Source organism: Podarcis raffonei, chromosome 10 (genome assembly GCF_027172205.1).
Source record: "Podarcis raffonei isolate rPodRaf1 chromosome 10, rPodRaf1.pri, whole genome shotgun sequence".
Taxonomy (NCBI): domain Eukaryota; kingdom Metazoa; phylum Chordata; class Lepidosauria; order Squamata; family Lacertidae; genus Podarcis; species Podarcis raffonei.
Window position 1 is genome coordinate 25,073,415 of NC_070611.1, and position 19,269 is coordinate 25,092,683.

General features: G+C 41.5%; 1 protein-coding gene across 7 annotated transcripts in view; it reads left to right on the forward strand.

The window, feature by feature from the left end:
- DOCK4 (dedicator of cytokinesis 4) overlaps positions 1–19,269 on the forward strand; it is a 254,753-nt gene that overhangs the window by 131,803 nt on the left and 103,681 nt on the right. For all 7 annotated transcript variants that reach the window (XM_053407020.1, XM_053407021.1, XM_053407023.1 and 4 more), the window contains 3 exons: positions 3,360–3,492; positions 7,234–7,322; positions 16,458–16,583. In XM_053407020.1, the coding sequence (XP_053262995.1) occupies positions 3,360–3,492; positions 7,234–7,322; positions 16,458–16,583 (348 nt within the window). The remainder of the gene's footprint in view (positions 1–3,359; positions 3,493–7,233; positions 7,323–16,457; positions 16,584–19,269) is intronic.

Consider the following 19,269-nt stretch of genomic DNA (forward strand, 5'->3'; position numbering starts at 1 on the left):
GAACAAATTAAGTTCATAACCAGAGGTACCACTGTATTTTGTCTCACACATATGTATATGCTGGCAGTTCTGTGACTGAACTTATCAGTATGACATATTTTTTGCTGCCTGATACCTGGACCTTGTTTTATTTTTATTTTATTTTAAAAGCACTGGGCCATAGTATGTGATGATTTTTAAATAGCTGCCACCAGCTGCCACTGGTGAACTTCTGAGAGAGAGAGAGAGAGAGAGAGAGAGAGAGAGAGAGAGAGAGAGGAGGAGGAGGAGGAGGAGGAGGAGAATAATGGAATCAGGCTTATTAACAGGCATGGGGAGTCTGGATCTCTCAACTCCTCCTATGCCAGCTATTGTTACCTTTCTTGTGCCCTCCTTGGTTCCTGAAATTGCCTTTTTTCTTGTAACACCAGTCTATCTTGCATATGTGGGTGTGTGCATGAATAAAAACATTTATTTCCTTCTTAGAACAGTTTATCATATGGTTAACATTATTCTAGACAAATCTGATTTAATCCAAATACAATGTTAAGGTAGTGTAGAAGAGAAGAGTGGTTAATCTCCTTATTTAAAGAAGCTGTCATATGGATTTCATTGAGCTAACTCCAGTAATCTTCACCTATCATCCACAGTGGCTGCTTTCACCTCCTCCTCCTCCTCCTCCTCCTCCTCACCTCTAGCCAATTCGGCATTTTATGCCTTCCATTTTGAAATGCTGAATGTATCTTTATCTATTCTTGACTGCTGTTGAGCATACTATATCTGGGGCAATGCATATGTCGAAAATTGTCTGACTTTGGTGAATGATAGAGTATTAGAGTTCCATTATTGAACCTTGCAAATGTCATGCAATAAGACAGGTGCAAATAATCCAGGAGGAACCCCAACTCACTAATGTGTTACTAGCTGCTGTTATTTGTGCCACTACTGTCCCAGTTGCATGCCCCTTCCTATACTGCTGAATATGTGTCTACATATGTAGAAACATTAGAGAGCTAGTGTGGAATAGAGGTCAGAGTGCTCAACTTTGGTCAAGGAGAAGCTGAAATGCCCATTCAGCCACAAAGCTTGCTGGGTGTCCTTGGGTCTCTCTCTCTCTCTCTCTCTCTCTCTCTCTCTCTCTTCAGCCTAGCACACCTAATATAGAGTGGTTGGGAGGATAAAGGAGGGGACTATGTATGCCACCCTTTGAAAAAATGGTAGGATAAAAATAAATGTTGAATGATTAGATAGAAAATAATGGGGGAAAAGAGAGTCATGCCTTCAACTAGTGGCAGCAGTGGCAATATTTTGAATTGAAAGTAGAATAAATTCAGATAGCCACTTTCCCGATCACAAGCTCAATTCTCCATAGGTAGCTTGCTGTGGAAACTCATCTGGATCCTGATATTTTGAATGCTTCAGGTTGGAGTGTGATTGGGCTCCAACATGCATCAAACAACAGGAATCAAATATTTAGTCTATTGAACCAGTATAAGCCAATGATTGAACCGCTTACTATTCCCCCCAAAAAACAGATTATCATGGATGCTCTGCTAGAAGGGCTTCAGGAAGTAAACTTGTTGTACAAAATAACCTGTTCGAATCCAAAATAACCTAGCGCAAATATCATCCGTCTGCCAAGGAGATAAGGGCTGTTCGGTTGTTTATGCGATCTGTTATTAGCCAACTTGAGAATGATTTGATCAAAAGCAGGATATAAATCTAAACAAACACACATATTTAAGATTTTAGAAATGCTGCCTATGAATGTTAAACCAAAGACTTAGTATTCTCCTCACTGCATTTTCTGTTTAAGCTGCATCTGCTCAGCCACTGATGGCTTCTGATCTTGCAAAGCCTAGAATAGACTGCTGTGTGTTTTTCATTTCACCGCAGTCAGGCCCCAGTGCAGGTTTTTAAGGGCAGGCAGCACAGCTTATTTTAACACAAAGAAGAAGTGACAGGCAGAAGAAGCAAGCAACAGTGTAGATTGTTGGGAATAATGTGCCTTTTGTCACCACATAAATTAAACATATAGCTCATGTGGATTTATGAGAGAGCGGGAGAGAGAGCAATCACATAAACTGTTGAAAATTTGTCAAAACAGTAGTAATCCAGATTGAAGTGCAACTTTTGTGAACACGTGGTTGAAAGTCAGTATTTGTCTCCATATGCTCTTTAACAATTAAATAGTTTTTGCTTAAATCTTCATTTGTAGTCCTGGTAATCTTTCTTCTTTTTATCCATTATCATCATTGTCTTCCACATTCTCATGTTCCAGCTGGGGCAGAAACTTGTGGGTACCAGGTAGGCTTCAGAAAGTCAGCTAGGCTGACAGCGAGAACATGCAACAATAGGTAATAAATTCAGATTCTGGCTAGCCAGGTTGAAGTAGGAAGTGGAACAGTGTAGTACTCTCTGTGATAAACTGTGCAGCACCATGGATAGCTCCATGTCTGCCAGAAACTTTGCTCTGACGAAGCCCAACTCCTAGACTGAGTCAAACTATTCCTTGCCCTATGTAGCACAGCTATGCCTCTTATTTTTCTTAGATTAAGTACAGCTACAAGGAGAGCCCAGTTATCAGAATCACAGCATGTAGATGGTGAAAATCTGTCCCTTATCTCGCTCTCTGTGAGCTCCCTTAATATGACCACCCTCACATGACTATGATATAGCTAAAAAATTGGTTCCAGTTGGGACTCATCCTCCCCCAGCCTTTATATTTGGTTGGTCATGGCTAGGGGAAGAAAGGGATATATTTTGCTTCTCCACACACTGTGATCCAAATAAAAATTGCCCCCACCCCTGCAGCGGGAGCTATTTTAACAAAAGCCAAAGACATAGCTGTTTTGGGCTATGCATTAAGCATAACATTTAGTTAAACTGTCAGATGATCCTGACTAGGCCTGAAGTGTCTGGACAAACTCTGCTCAAGTGGAGTTGCAAGGAGTCCAAAGGAAGGTGTGTTGACATCATTATATATATATTTGCACCCTCAGATTTGTTCTTCTAGGAGATAGGTGAGATATCAAAGCCAGACTGGGCGTCCAAGTTTTGAACCTCTGGCATGGATTCCTTTACTCTGATGCCATTATTAGACAATTCTTTGGGGACTGCATTGTGAGTGCTTCTTGAATAAGACAAGTGGAACTTAGAGTGCTCTGCCAACCTAAGGTTTAATGATAGCAGTTTGAATATTTACCACCCTTTCAATGCAGTTGGTATTTGGGGGTGGGAAGGTTTGCCCGGCTGTAATCCAATAACTTTATTAAATTAAATGCTGATGTTGGCAGATATATCCTCCTCCTTCTCCTGTTCACGTTTGGAAAGATGCTATTTTGTGGCTCATACGTCTTGTTTTATGTTTTGTTTGACAGGCCGAATGGGAGCTGGTGAAAAGAAAAATGCTTGCAATGTACAGTACCGACGACCTTTTGGTTGTGCAGTCCTCAGCATAGCGGATCTGTTGGCAGGAGACACAAAAGATGATCTTATTCTGAAAGTATACATGTAAGGAAATGTAAATCTGAAGTACATTAAAATAGTCCATGGGAAGAAATTGTTAGGTCAAATTTTGTCATAGAAATTTAATCTGATGTTTTCCCTCCAAAATGGTTTGACTTCCAAGTTATATGTGCAGATCCACATTTCATTGTACATTCAGATTAAGCCATTATAGCCTATTGCGCGCAGTTATTGTATAACTCTAGGTATGATACATTATCTGAATCTTAATATCAGTCAGTTATTAATGGCTATTTTCAGCCTCAACTCCATTGTTTGACCTGATCAAAAAATCTAGCACACAGTCTATTGCAGTTAATACAATAAAGAATTCTGTGAAAATTTAAAGAACAATAATATCATGCAAAGGAGAATGTTGCCTTATGAAAACTTGCTCTCTGAGTAAAGGTGTGGATTTAAGATGACACAAGAATCTTTTTTGCAGCAGCAGACTTTTTGATTTATAGAATTGTAGAATTGGAAGAGCCATCCAAGCCCAAGCCCCTAAAAAGCTTGGAGCTATTCTTCATACTGCTTCTGCTAACCGTTTATAAGTCAAAACATCAAAATAGAATATCCTTGACGGAGCATATGTTCCTACACATCACTTGAAGGGCTCTCCCAATCTTTTGCCACCTGTATTCCTGGTAGTTGACTACTTTAGTTGCTACTATATTATAATATTTTTTGAGCAAATTAACAGGATACTGAGTAGCCATGAGAATTTGATCAGGTCTAACAAGACGCACATCAAGAGAGTAAGAAAGCAGACTATGTGGGTTGTTGACCTCTACCAGACTCCAGTCCTTGGTTAGCCATTCTCTGGGCAGGGCAGGTTGTTGCTAGCGCTTAACCATGGAACAAGGCTTCACAGAAACACCTATCAGATGTTTGCATGGGCAGATGTTTGTTATGGTTGAAACCGCTAGTCCAAAATTGCTTCTTCTTCACTGACCAACAGATTATTTTCCAGCAATTTTGGACTAGCGGTTTCAACCATAAAGCAACATTATATTTTGATGCAGTGGTGCCTAACAACACAGTACTGTTGTTAGATTCACACACAGTCTGTCAAGGCTAGTGGCTGCAAGAAGCCAGACATTTTAACAAAGCGAGTAGCTCAGCAGCAGGGCACACAGGCTGCATGCAGAAGATCCAAGATTTCATCTCTGCTTGTCCAGCAACAGCCAGAAATGTTCCTTTGGAAACTCTGGAAAGCCCATGGCCACTACAGCAAACGGCGCTGAGCAAGATGTACCAATGCGTCCTTCCAATATGCCTCCATGTCTTTGTGTCCATAACATGCAGATTTTAAAATATATATATATATTATTAAAGCATCTATTCAAAAGTTACAATACAGCTTTGTCCACTGCTATAATATCGCAGAATGATCACTCCAATCCCATTGGAGCTGTTTAGTAAATAAAGTGTAAGTTGTATTTTTGACCCAGTGGTATTATTTAGTTTCTTGGAAGCAGTGAAAAAGTATGTTTCACTCTCCTCTGACTTTGGACTTGAAAGTGTGAAATAATATTTTGGGAAATAATATGAGGGCACAGACTGCGATGTTATCAGCTGTACTCACTGGGGACTTCTGCTACTTTCAGGGTTAGTTCTTGGATTATGAATCGCCTCAGTGGCTCAAGGTCAATCCTTCACTGGACTCTTTCCCCCCATATTATAGCTGCTGGAAGCAATGGTTGTGAGAGCAATTTAGTGTGATGGAGCAATGGCAGAATAGCTTTTATTTTACTTTAATTTTCTGACAGTTCAGCCGAAAGTGTTCTCTGCTGGATTCCTCAGCAGTAGGCAGGTTGACTTGCCAATTTTGTTCTCCTTTGAGAATAGGACTGTTTATGTGTGTGTTTTAAAAATGCAGGACAACACATAAAAAAAAAGGATTCTGGCTTCCTTTAAATAACAAATACATCTTAAAATAATTGCTGAATTATGGGATTTGAGCATTTTGTTTCTGCTGCTGCTATTGAAAATGTTTCTTGCGTGGAATTGGTACTCATGGCTCCCTCTCTAGTGGCTTCCCATTTTGAGTGTGGCCACTTCAAAGAAATTGCTTTGTGGTATAATTTTCTTTGACCTTTAGTTTCAAACAATCTAAACACAGTGGCCAGTCTCAATTATCTGTAAGTCATCTAGGGGGAAAGCCAGCTTGGGTGGTTTACCCCCTAGACGACTTGAGTAAGAGGCTCACAGTTTAGAGCTCATGGTCTCTTAACTGCTCAGCAGGTATTCCTAAGGTGCCATTATCTGTGCATTAGAATGTGAGCAGGCTGCCATATGTAATTCTCCATAGTGGCCCAGTGGGCACTATTGCTCATTAAAATGATGGGCACCCAGTCACCACAGGTCATGCTGTTTCATGCCACTGCTGGTAAGCCTATTGGGGTGTGCACTGACTGATGTTGGGGAGCTGCTAATGTTGGAAAGAACCCATCGGATGGTACTTGGCTGGGGTGATGGTGTCAAACCTGGAGCTATCCCTAGATGCGTTACTTAGAGTTCTGTGTATATAGCACTCATTTTGAGCAATTCTCAGAAAGCTCCAGATACGGTCCTGGCCCACCCCAGCTAAGGAAGGCACATATCTGATAGTTAAGTCTTTACTGACCAAAAAGAAGCACTTACAGCAACTCCTAGATGCCCGATGTCAGGAACTGGCTGAACGAAGAGGAGTGGTGGGAGGCACCAGCCTGGAAACCCCCAGGGGAAATCCCAGAGGAAGAAGACTCAGATTCAGGGGATTGTGGTGGGACACTGAGGAGAGGTCAGAGGGAGGAGATTGGGAGGAGGAGGAGGAGGAGCTGGATTCTGATGGGGCAACAGGGTTTAGTGAGCAGGGAGAGCCCGTGACAGGCAGCAGTTCAGACTCTGAGGCTGAAGCAGAGGAGGCCGCTTCAGACTCCAAGGACTCTCTCTCACCTCCTGGTCTCCAAGAATGTGCAGAGTAATGAGAAGAGCAGACCAGAGATGCACAGATGCATTTTGAGACTGCTTGGGAAGCATCCTTTTTTTAAGGAGAAGCCTTAGACAGGGTGGAAGGCAGGGACTTTCAGTCCTGGCAACTGCTTTATAAGGGCAAGACCTACTGGGAAGGGTTGCTGAGTTGTATGCCGTTTCCTTGAATAAAAAATTAACTTCATTGATGCTACCTCTTTGTGCTGACCTGCATCTGACTCCAGCCCCCCTCCCCACGCTTCTAGCCACTAGACAGCTGTCCCTCAGACCTGCGCTCTGTGGGTCAGTTGCAGCAACAGTGAGACCCTGCTTCTATACCTTCCCTTGATGTGTTGCCCACCTGCAACCTGAGACTCCTCCTGCATGGAGGTTGCTACTACTCTTCCTGCCTTTAGCCTCTCCTGGTTCTAGGAGACAGCAGGGCAGGGGAAGGTGGGGAGATTACTGATCTGCCTGTTGCCAGAACAGCCTTACCTCCCGCCACATCCTGAGTGCCTCCCTCCTTCCCCTGCCTTAGCTCTTGACTTGTGGGCTGTGCCACACCCCATACATTGCTGGTCCCCTCTCCTGGGTCACTCCCCTGATCCCCTGCCTCCCTGCCCCCAACACTCTTCAGAGCCCATAACAGATAAGCATTGAAGTTGTTTCATTTCACAGTTGGTAGCATTCGATGAGAGATACAATCCTGCCTTGGGAGATAGACCCTCTGAATTCGTTAACTAGGGAAAACATGTCTCCTATTGGAATTTTAAAACACTACTCCTTTTACAGGTGTAACACGGAGAGTGACTGGTTTCAGATCCATGAGAACATCATCAAGAAGCTAAACGCTCGTTATAACCTTACAGGATCTAATGCTGGTAAGTCATCTAGCTGATTTTCTTCTGCAAAATTTGAAGAGTCAGTATGGTGTAGCAGGTAGTATTTTAGCTTTCAGCGCAGCAGAAAACCTGGTATCAATTCCTGCTTAACTTCTAAGCTTTCTTGGTAGCCTTTTGGTCCAGTCCTGAGACCCAGGGCGTTTAATTGATTCCTGCCCCCCCCCAAATGTGGATAGGCTTGCCATCTTAAGCTGGTCACCATCTTTCAGTTGACGTTGCCCATACATTAGCAAACAATTTTGTTTTTGCAACCATGAGGTCTGAAAATTTGCTTTTTATTTTAAAAACCGAAGGCAGAGCTTTTCAGAGAAAATTCTTCCTCTCATGAAACCGCATCATTCTCATAGCCTTCCATACAATTTTTGCCTGTGAATATATAAGGTATATAAGAAGTCGTGCTAATTTAAATGCAACTAATCACAAAGAAACAGTTTAAGAAAAGAGACTCAACTAGCGCCATCAATCATATGCAATTTTTGATGTGTGTTTTCAGCAGTGTCTCACAGCATTAGCGGTCTTATCTCTGCGCATGGCATTTTGATGGGCTTTGTGATAACGGTGATTTGCTGCAGAGCACATTTTAATGTAAGGTGAATTTGCCATTTTAAATTCATGATGCAGCGAAACCCTGGTGACATGGGAGATTTGAAAGAGTTAATGTAATGGGAAAGTCAGCATGCTACAGTCTTAATTAAAAAGTGGTAGGGTCATGGTGTTTGCATTGCATTTAAACTTTAGTGTGTTATATTGCCCTGGCAATGCTAAGAGTACTTCTTAGTCTTAATTATCCAAAAGTCATAGAGGCTGTTGTTGCATATGTTTGGGCAAGATATGTGAATTTTTTCATGCTGCTGACTTGCACATGAGTAAGCACAAGTTCAGTGAATGAGGTTTAGATACTTTTACAGATATATTTAGAGATGCAGTTATTACACTTAAGAAACCATGCATGTGTGTGTATTCGCCCATGAGACAAAGGATGCTTAATTTAAGCCAGAATGTTGTCTTATCCTGGTTTATGTAGTAGCTGTAATGTTAGTGAATTACAAGCTTTAAGTAATTCCATACCCAAGTGATCAATTGGGGGCTTTTTGCTAGAAATTTGAAGCATTTGAAGATTTTTTAAAAACAACAACAACACAATTCATTTTGGAAAATGCTGCATCAGAGATCCACGGACAACTAATTTACAACTTATATCCGTCATGCAAACTTCTATGAGCGCATGATGCAGCCCAGAGGAATTTCTGAATCAGTTTTAATTTATTTATTCCATTATGATGGTGATTGTTATTATTAATTAGTTAAATTTGTATACCACCCTTTATTCAGATATCACAGGGCAGTTCACAACATAAAAATACAAAATGAAAATGCAGAATACATAACAAAGCAAAAGCAAAACAAACCAATAAACCCTCTCCCACAGACACATTTAAAAGGTCATAGAATGTTAATCTGCCAAACGCCTGGTTGAAGAGAAATGTTTTCGCCTGGCACCTTAAGATATGTAATGAAGGCGCCAGGCGAACTTCCCTGGGAAGAGCATTCCAGAAACAGAGCCACTGCAGAAACGGCCCATTCCTGTATTGCCATCTTCCAGGGGAGGCACCTGAAGAAGGGCCTCAGATGATGATTGCAGGGTCCAGGTTAGTTCATGGTCCTTGAGGTATTGTGATCCTGAGCTGTTTATTCTGCCTTTCTTCCATGATGGACCACAACCTGCCAGGGCTCCCAGACAATCTTCCACCTAGCTCCAGAAGCTACATATTTTCAGCAAGATTGAATTGCCTTCAAATGATGCCCTGAGACAGCATTAATGTCAGAGTCCTAAATACATTTACTGGCAGTGTAAGCCCCAACACAGCATGTCTTAGTTCCAAGCAGATGTATATAAGATTGTCCTGTAGGTGACATATTAGTCCATTTCCGTATTGATGTTTGTTCTTGTAGGGTGACAATATCGAAATCTTACAGACACCCTTTTCTCAATTCTGTGTGTGTGCATTGAGACTTTTCATTTCATTGAACAGACTTTCTCTGAACCTGTATGGTATTAAATACAGAAAGGTAAAGGACCCCTGACAGTTAAGTCTAGCCGCGAACAACTCTGGGGTTGCGGTGCTCATCTCGCTTTACAGGCTGAGGGAGCTGGTGTTTGTCCGCTCCGCAGTTTTTCCGGGTCATGTGGCCAGCATGACTAAGCTGCTTCTGGCGCAACGGAACACCGAACACCAGAGCAGTGCACGGAAACAGCGTTTACCTTCCCGCCAGAGCAGTACCTATTTATTTACTTGCACTTTTTGGGGTACTTTTGAACTGCTAGGTTGGCAGGAGTTGGGACCGAGCAATGGGAGCTGACCCCATCACGGGGATTTGAACTGCCTACCTTCTGATCGGCAAGCCCAAGAGGCTTAGTGGTTTAGACCACAGCACCACTCGTGCCCCTATTAAATTCATACCCTCACTCAAATAGTAAAAATGTGCCTACAACTTGGGCTCATCATTTGCAGCTGAGGTCTGCTGGTTGATTGTCAGCTCTTTATAGTAAATTATGTGGAAATTGTATTATAGATCTTTTGGTGCAAGGCGAAGCTGCACCATATCATCTAGAAAATGTTCTGTTCTGGCCTCTTTCCAGTGCTGTTTTTCTAGAAAAAAAGAGGTGCCGAAATTCACCATGAACATCTCCTCCCTTGATCTCTTCACATGGCAATGGTTTCCACCAGCAATGGTGCCAGAACCCGCCTAAGAGGAGCTTCCACTGAGATGGCTGACAAAAATCCCTGCCTCTTTCTATAGAATACATTTGTTACCATATTGATAATGAGCATCTTCCTGCTCCCATCAAGGAGGAAAGGAACTTATGTCTTCAACCTTCTTGAATTTGGCTCTCTTCCAAGTGTTTTGGACTCAGTTCCCATTGATAAGAAGATAAGAAGAGCCCCACTGGATCTAGTCCAGCATCCTATTTTCAAGGACGATTTGCCTAGGCCTGATGGGAACTGCAGTCCAAAACGTGTAGTGGGCACCAAGTTAGGAAACGCTTATTTAGTGACATGTGACCGATCATGCTTTTCTATGTAATCATCCCAAGCTATCTTTTGCTAGGTCTCTGATTCAGCTTGCTCTCGAATATGCCTCTGCTTAGTTCAGAAATACATCAACAGCACTTGAAGAGTTGTGTTTTATACTCACTCTCCCTGGCACCCATACGATAGAGTGCTTTTGTATAATTGCTTTTGCACTCTTGTGACAGGATATTAATCTGCCATTTTAATCCTTCATTACACTTCTGAGGCAAGGAGATTATGTACATTAGATTTTGATGTGTTTAAACATCAATTGTCACCGAAGGCTGCTGTTAGAAAGAAATTCAAGGCAGGAATGATGCTGAGATCTTTGTGATTCAACATAAATACACACAGCATGGAAGCATTTCACTTTGTTCTCAATAAAAGGAAAGCCAAGGCAAATGAACTTTGGATATTTTTTTGCTTGGTAATTATTGCTCAATTAGCTTTAATTATGACTTGACAGTAGAAGAGAAGTATTTTAAGATAAGATAAGAGATAAGATAAATTTATTGTCATTGTCCATATATACACAGTATACACAACAACGAAAATCAAACACCCACCCAAAGACCGGGTTCACATACACATTTGCACGTATCTCCAACATTCTCATCCTATTCAGACATAATCTATAAAACATAACATAATCCAGAATTTTGAGATTTTTGACTAAAATAAAATAAAATCTATGCACATATATCTAGTTCCTGGATGATGATGATTTTTTTAGATTATTCTTTTAAAGATTTAGAAACATGGGGCCCTGTTTAGAATTTAGAAAGATGGGGATTCTCTGAATAACACTATTTCTTAAGGGGTAGGAGATAGCAAAGCAAATGAAACAATAGGCGTAATTTCATTGGCCATTTGCACCATCAGTCAGTGGCTTGATTTCAACATAACACTTAACTATGGTTTAGTGTTACTCATGCGCTCTCCCTTCTTTGTCCTTTTTTGATGCAACCACGAGGAAGAGATAAGAAGCTTTCATTTCTGTTTTCAACTAAGTTCAGGTGCCATTATGTAAACAGTGGTATATCAAGTCAGGATCCGAAACTGTTTGTCTGGATTTGCACATAAGGGCAAGCCATGGTTACTTGAAAATGGAATTCCCATGCAATGTTCATGTTTTGAAATTAATGGTCAGCTAAGGCACTCGAGTATTGACTAGAAATCAAGATACTGGAAATAATACATTTTGCTTCTCACAGCATGAGAGAGAGAGCACACTCTGATCTTCAAGATGAGCAACGCTTCGCCTCCTAGTTTATTTTGACAGCATTCAGACACAGATAGACTGTAGCTTAGCATTACGGGAACAAGCTTCGAGCTTGTTGTGAGTTTTCTGCTCCCTTCTCCTCTTCGGACCAGAAAGTTTTGCTTACAGTTTATATATCTTCATGACTCAAATCTCAGGAAGCCAGGCGCGAAAAGATGATTTAAAATACAACCATGACTTCTGAGCCAATATAATTATTGAGGTGAGCACTGACTCATGATGAGCAGTAAGTAGTTAGTCATAGCAGGTGGTGATAGGACACAGCATGGTTTCCATGAGTTGGTTTTGACCTCTCACGTTTGACAAGCACTGCTTGGGGGGGGGGATTTAGGATAACTGAAAGATAAAGTTCTCTGTGACATAGAACCGGCTGATGGAAATGTCTTATGGGGCCATTCTGGCAGCCTTATCTGGTTCCTTGCCCATCTTATGCACGTTTAGCAGAAGCCTCACAGTTACAAGAGAGGGGACAATCTGCCATCCATAATATAAAAACCAGCTCCCAACTCCAGTGTGACTAAGGAACAGAAACCAGGGCTGGGCCTTGCAGAAGAAGGGGCGAACCTATGACGATGGAACTGGCTCCGTTTCCTAAGACACCCATTGAAGTCTCTAGTACCTAGTACAGTAATTAGACTGCAGTTTGGGACACAGCTGCTGCTGGATGGTGGAAGTGGTGGATTCCAGGCCCTTCCTCAGATCATGTGCTTCTAATAAGCAAGTTTAGCCTCTGATCCTTGAGAAGGGGTGGGGAACCACATGACCAGGGGACCAATGTGGCCCTCCACAGGCCTTTCAACTCGGCCCTCAGAACTCTCCCCAGACCATGCCCTGTTTTTGCTGGGCTGGAGTGTGTGCTTGTGTAATTCTTGCTTTTCTGGATGGAAGACAGAGGGGTGTGGGGGTGTAAACTAGCTTATAGATAGGTAAAATGTACTTTCATTGCTCCTCCCACTTTTCCCTTTGGCCCTGCCCACTGCTGACATGTAGCTTACTGACAATATTGCCTAGAAGGGTTCCCAGGTTTAACCCTTCACTCCCTCCTAAATACATAAATGGCTATCACTCACGCCTGAAGGTAAAAGTAGCAAGATGTCATGTTATCTTTTTCTCCCTCCCACATCTTCCATTCCTTGACTTTTCTTGCATCTCATGAGTGTGTCACTCTTCTAATTATGCTTGAAGACGTGAATTTATCTTTGGTTCCTTGCTCTGTGGCCCATTGTGAACTTCATGCCATGATTTCCTGTAGAACATAGCAAAGCTAAGGCATTTTTTCCCTTCAAATTGTACATTGTAAGCTCCTCAAGGCAAGGACTTGACTTGTTACTCTGTAAAGCGCCATGGTGGCACTATATTATGAAATAATAATAATTATGATATGGAGGTAATATCTGTCCCCTCCCTACAACCTTACGTTTCATAGCTCTGCTTTGCCCAAAGGAGCCCCATTTAGTGGTTCTGGAGTGGACAACATGATGGTCTTCATCCGTTGTTGTCCTCCAGCCTCCATCAGCCCTGACCAGCATGGTCAATGTTCATGGATAATAGACATTGTAGTCCAGCAATGTGTAGAAGGCACCTCGTTGGCTACACCTGTGAAGTGGTAATACATTTGCATGCACAGAGCTGCCTGAAATCGATGCAATGTCTTCCCACCCATTCTGCATATCGTAATGATGAGCATGAGTCTTGCTGCACACAAATTGCGCCGGTTCTGCTCGATCCGCACTGCTCATTTATCGGTCAGAAAATTTCCACCCTCATTATTTTCACTGACTGCAATGCAATCTATTGTATTTCCCCTCTCATTACTTGCACTGGCTATAATAATCTAACACAGCCAAGTGTTCGAGCTGCTATGTGTGCAGCTGGATGCTCAAGCCATGATTATCTTCCTACGCCAGCTTATACTTTGTTTACATTTTAATGCTATTAAAATTCTGCTAGATTGGAAAGGTGTTTCGTTATATTGTTATAGCAATCTAAACAAGAAGATAATGTTCTATTGACTAAGCTCACTTTGAACGCCCTTGCAGCAATGGCTTAAAGTAATTGACAGCTCCAGTTTTATTAAAGAATTCTATTATATAGGACATTCAGTAGCTGCCTTGTACCAATAAACTATTGTTAGCATCTCAGGCTATCATTCATCCTGTTTCAGTGGTACCTGAATTGTGCAACTTCAAAAAAAGTAGTTCTATTATGAAGCATAAAGACTCCACATAAAATTTGCTTGTAGAAAGCCTGGAAGGCAGTTGTAACCCTAGTTAAACTTGACACCTTTTCAGATATATGTGCTATACCTTGTACTTGGTACAATATATACAGTATATATAAAATGTTTCTCAACAATGGAGCAAACCTTGCATGAAAGTGAGTACTGGTCTCATGTGGCTTCAGTATATTTAAAAGGTAATACAGTGCCTGTCTGGTCCCAGTGGTCTTGGAATTTGCTCAGGGCTTATTAACACTTTATGTGCAAATGAGCTGGCCCACACTTTCGTTTAGTAGGCTCGCAAACATGGGTTACTTCTGATTCTTTGCACTCCGAGGAATAGCAGGGTGCAGCAGTATTCAGGAATGCTTTTTCACCAACTGGAAAGAGGGTTGCAATGCTTTTTATCAGGACCCAAATCAAGATGCTGGTACTTACCTTTTAAAGTTGTACATGACTTGGGACCTCAACACCTGAACAAGTAAGTGCCTATTTCACATAAACTTCAACATTTCTCCAAAGGAAATAGGGACACCCCAAATAACAACAACAACAACAACTTTATATATACCCCACTTATCTGACTGGGTTGTCCAGTCACTCTGGGTGGCTTCCAACACATATAAAAGCATAACAAAACATTGAGCATTTTAAAACTTCCCTATACAGGGCTGCCTTCAGCTGTCTTCTAAAGGATCAAATCAGAAACCGGGATAGCTTCTGTAAATCTGGGAATGTCCCTGGAAAATAGGGACACTTGGAGAGCCTGTTTCCATACCAATCTAGCCTGTGTTTTGTTGCTCGGTCCCTGCTCCTGCCAACCTAGCAGTTCGAGAACACGTCAAAGTGCAAGTAGATAAATAGGTACCACTCCGGCGGAAAAGTAAATGGCGTTTCCGTGCGCTGCTTTGGTTTGCCAGAAACAGCTTAGTCATGCTGGTCACAGGACCCAGAGAAACTGTCTGCGGACAAACGCCGGCTCCCTCGGCCAGTAAAGCGAGATGAGCGCTGCAACCCCAGAGTTGTCTGCTACTGGACTTAATGGTCAGGGATCCCTTTACCTTTACCTTTGCTGAATATTCTTCTTTAGTTGCCTACTTTTTTGGAGATATAATACTGATGCCCTGGGTTTGCAACATCACATGATAAACAGAAGCATGGTGAGTTGTGGCAGGGATCAAACTCTCTTCCTATTTGCAGTATTTGAATACTGGGAAAGATCCATCTCATACTCAGCTGCATGTACTGTGTGTTTGCAGGAGAGGGTGAAGACTACAATCCACATGCACCTATGCAATGTACATTGAAAGTGGTATTTGAGCAAGTGAAAAGGGCCTTAATCTAACATCCTTGACAGCTCCTTCAAGTCCTGGGTTAAAAGCTGCTTTTGTGGTTGATATTCTCCTGCTTCCTGGGTGAAATACAATTCTCCGAAGGAAGTCTGAGGCAGATGAAAGAAGTGGTTGAAGAAATCTTTAAATGCTAATTAGATTTAAGGTCTTGAACTTTAAAGTGTTTAGGAAGAATAACAGGATTACACAGCACCAGGCAGTGCAGAATATCTTATTATTTTAGCAGACTACTTCTTTGAAGTAATTGTAGTCTGTATCAAATGTGTCTTTGTCTCTAAGAAGGCAATAAAAAAAATATCACTCAGTTAAATAAATGTTTTAAGCAGAGTTATTTGTTAAACGGTAATAAATAATATGGCCAGTGCTTAAAAAGTCCCCATTATAGTTGTGTTCACATGTGCATTTACACACACACATACGGGATGAGTTGAAAATTGAATTATCACATCTCTAATGTTAGAACATGTCATCTGTGGTCCCTTTTATCACGGGCAAAATATCCATGAAAATCAGAATAGAAGGTGCTGTGGATAATATTTCTGGACCAATAGACATCAAAAGGTGTAGCCATGTTGAATATGTTTTGGAAAATTTGAGACTGTATAATAGGCATGGTGAGCCTCAGATGTGGAGGCCAAATGCAGTCCTCCAGGAGTCTATCTGACCACTGGATCCTCAGCCACAACAATCACCAGACCACTACTGCATTTAGGTTTCGTATTCTGGTATTTGGAGGTGAACTACTGCTTGTGCAAACTAGTTTCTCCTGCACAGACACTACTGCAGACTACAGGAAGGGAGAGAGGCAATTGGAACATGCAAGTGGGAGGGAGTGGATGAACCCAACAGCCAAGCCATGCTTTTGTGAAGCGAGCCAATGTCTCTTTGGATTTTGCATGCAGCGTCCCAACTCCGCCTATAATTTTTAACTGTGAAGCCCTTATTTCTGAATGGTGCCCATTTTATTATGGAACCTGATGATCTCTGAAGTCAGTTTGCATGGGAAAATGGATTTCCAATCTTAGAACACTTTATGGTCCCCAAGAATTGGTGGTCTATACAGTACCTGTTATTGGCCCTGTGGATTTATGTGCTGCTTGTCTAGATTCTTTTGACAGATGGCCCCTGGTTCTTCTCTGGAAAAGTGAGTAATGACTGATTCTTGACTGTTTCCTTTTCCTTTTATAGGTCTAGCTGTGTCTCTGCAGCTGCTACATGGAGACATTGAACAAATCAGGAGGGACTACACATCCATGTTTACCCATGGAGTATCGATAACAAGAAAGCTGGGCTTTTCCAACATTATCATGCCAGGTGGGTTAAAGACTCAATATAAGAAAAATCCTATCCTAAAATGGGAATTAAGGTCCGAGGTGGTTGAAAAGACACTTGTCAGCTGGATCAGGAAGCAGATAGATAGCTAGTGCAGCAAATTGTACAGCAGACTATATATGTTCCTATCAACCCTACTTCTGCAAAGAGGTGGGCCATGGGATTTTATACCAGCTGGTTCTTCTAAATTACCTCTAAGGGAAGCTATAGCTAAAGGGCATTGCAGCAGCTACTCCATGAGGTTACAAAGGATGATAATGGAAAGTTAACTTATTTTTCCTTGATGATTTTTGTAAAGCTTAGATTTTGCATCTTCCATGATTAAGCATGCTTGCAGGGAAATAAATTGTGCAGAAAGCAGTAGGATCTAATTCCAAGTAAATCTTTGTACTTCTGGTCCAAGCCTTTGTGATCAAAGACCTGATTAGCTGTCTCTGCAATGGAATTTCTGAATGACTGGTAAATCATACCATGGCAAAAAAAGTTTGTGTGTCTGTGTGTGTGTGTTTTAGGGCAAGCAAAACAGACATCAGGGAAGAGCAGTCTAGACTTGAGCATGTCCAGGTAGGCATGATTGACAATGGAATGAAGAAAGCAGGAGTAAAGTTAGGATGATAGGAAGTGGAGAAGTTAGGGTGTCAAAGCAGTTGATTTAGGTGCTTAGGCAGCAGCTGGCTTGCGTAGACAGGAGTGTGTAGCAAGAATTTCTGGGAGCTTTAGCTCTGAGAATCAAATGGAGTGTAGCTATAAATCATCCAGTCCCAGACACAGCAAGTATTGGCAGAGAACCACGAGTTCCTGTTGTTAAATGTTTGAGACTATTGCACACTTAATTGTTGAAAGCTAATCTCAGAGCTTTTAAACAGATAATTCTCATTTTTGCTTGGTCTGCATTTTTGCATGGTGTACAGAAGCCAGGAAGAACCCATTTTGGATACTACGTAGGTCCTTCCTCCCTTTTATTTCCTGTTCAGCTTTATGTTGATTGCAGGGGTGAAAGGTTAATCTTCTGCCACGTCCTGATTCTGTCCAGAATACCATGCAGATGATTCAAAGAATCTTCTCCCCAAAATACATCATAAATAACTGCTTGAAGTTCAGTGGTTTCTACTTGCAGTCCAGCTTTCCTTACCTTTTTCTGTGGTGTTGTAGTTTGGTAATTTGAGAAAATGTCATCAAGCACCCTGGAAGCTGGTGTAACTGATGCTAATGAGTAACAGCTTTTACCGAGCACCAGGCATCCCTATTAACTCTATTCCATTCTTTGCTAGCGGTGCATGATATAGCGGCTCTCTGCTGTGCGTTGTCACATTTTCCTCTGGCTGCTATAAATAATTTTTCTTCTTTTGACTTCCCATTGTGAGACACAGTGATGTTCTGTGCCACTATGAAAATGCACATTACAGCGGAGCAGTGTGTGGCCAGCCGCTGGTAGACTTCAGCGGCTATGTATAAGCTGTGCTACTGTAGCTGTGATGGACTTTGCTTAAAAATATAGATTTTGACATCAGCTTGGTAATTGGCTCAATTCTTTTGTGAGCCTACTGAACCACTTTTGTGAGGATACGGCACATGCTGTAAAGGATATTTTTTTATTTGAATAGTGATCATCGTATCTTAATAAGAATGAATGTTTGTTTTGCTAATTGTAGGCAGACAATATGGAAAATGAAAAGCAGAAGGTTATCCTTTTTGTCTGTATCTCCTACAGTGTAGGATAGACTTTGTTCCATGAGTAACACACAGCTTTAATCAGATGGGATGGGCAACCCACGGGACACATGCAGCAGTGGTCAGGAGAGTCACAAGCGACTTTAAATGAATTCAAATCTCCAGGGCCTGGTGAGCTGCACCCAAGAGTACTAAAGAAGTTTACCAATGTAATCTCAGAACCTTTGTCTATAATCTTTGAGAAGGGGGAAAGGAAGACCCAGATAACTACCGACTGGTCAGCTTGATGTTGATACCAAGAAAGGTCCTAGAACAAATAATTAAATGGTCCATCTCTGAGCACTTAGAAAAGGATGCTGTGATTACTAAGACCCAGCATGAGTTTCTCAAAAATAAGTCATGCCAGACAAATATCTCTCTCTCTCTCTCTCTCTCTCTCTCTCTCTCTCTCTCTCTCTCTTTTTTTGGATGAGGTTACAAGGGGAATGCTGTGGACATAGTGTATCTTGATTTCAGTAAGGCTTTTGACAAAGTCCCCCATGATATTCTTGCAGAGAAGCTGGTAAAATATGGGCTGAACAAAGTAGCTGTTAGGTGGATTTTTATTTTTTTTTAAATAATATTTATTAAGATTTTCAGAGATACAGAAAGAAAAAGAATAGAATACATTCAAAGCCTTCTTTTCAAACACCCTCTTTCCGGGACTCCCTCCTTCCCCCACCCCTACCATATTCCCCTATCATATTGTTGGCTCCACAAGTTCTCAGTTCTAATTAAAACTTAATTTGTTTAAACCATTATTCAAATTTAAATTTAAAATTATTCAGTCCTCACCAGTACCCTTAATAAAAGACAAGAGTTCTCTCCCCAGGGCCCACCCCCTTTCCATTCCACAATTTCCCCTTTTTTTTAGTGATAAAGACACCTCACACAATAAAGAAATAAGAAACAAGAAATAAAAAGTATAGTAAATGAAAAAAAGCCAATTCAAAAAATA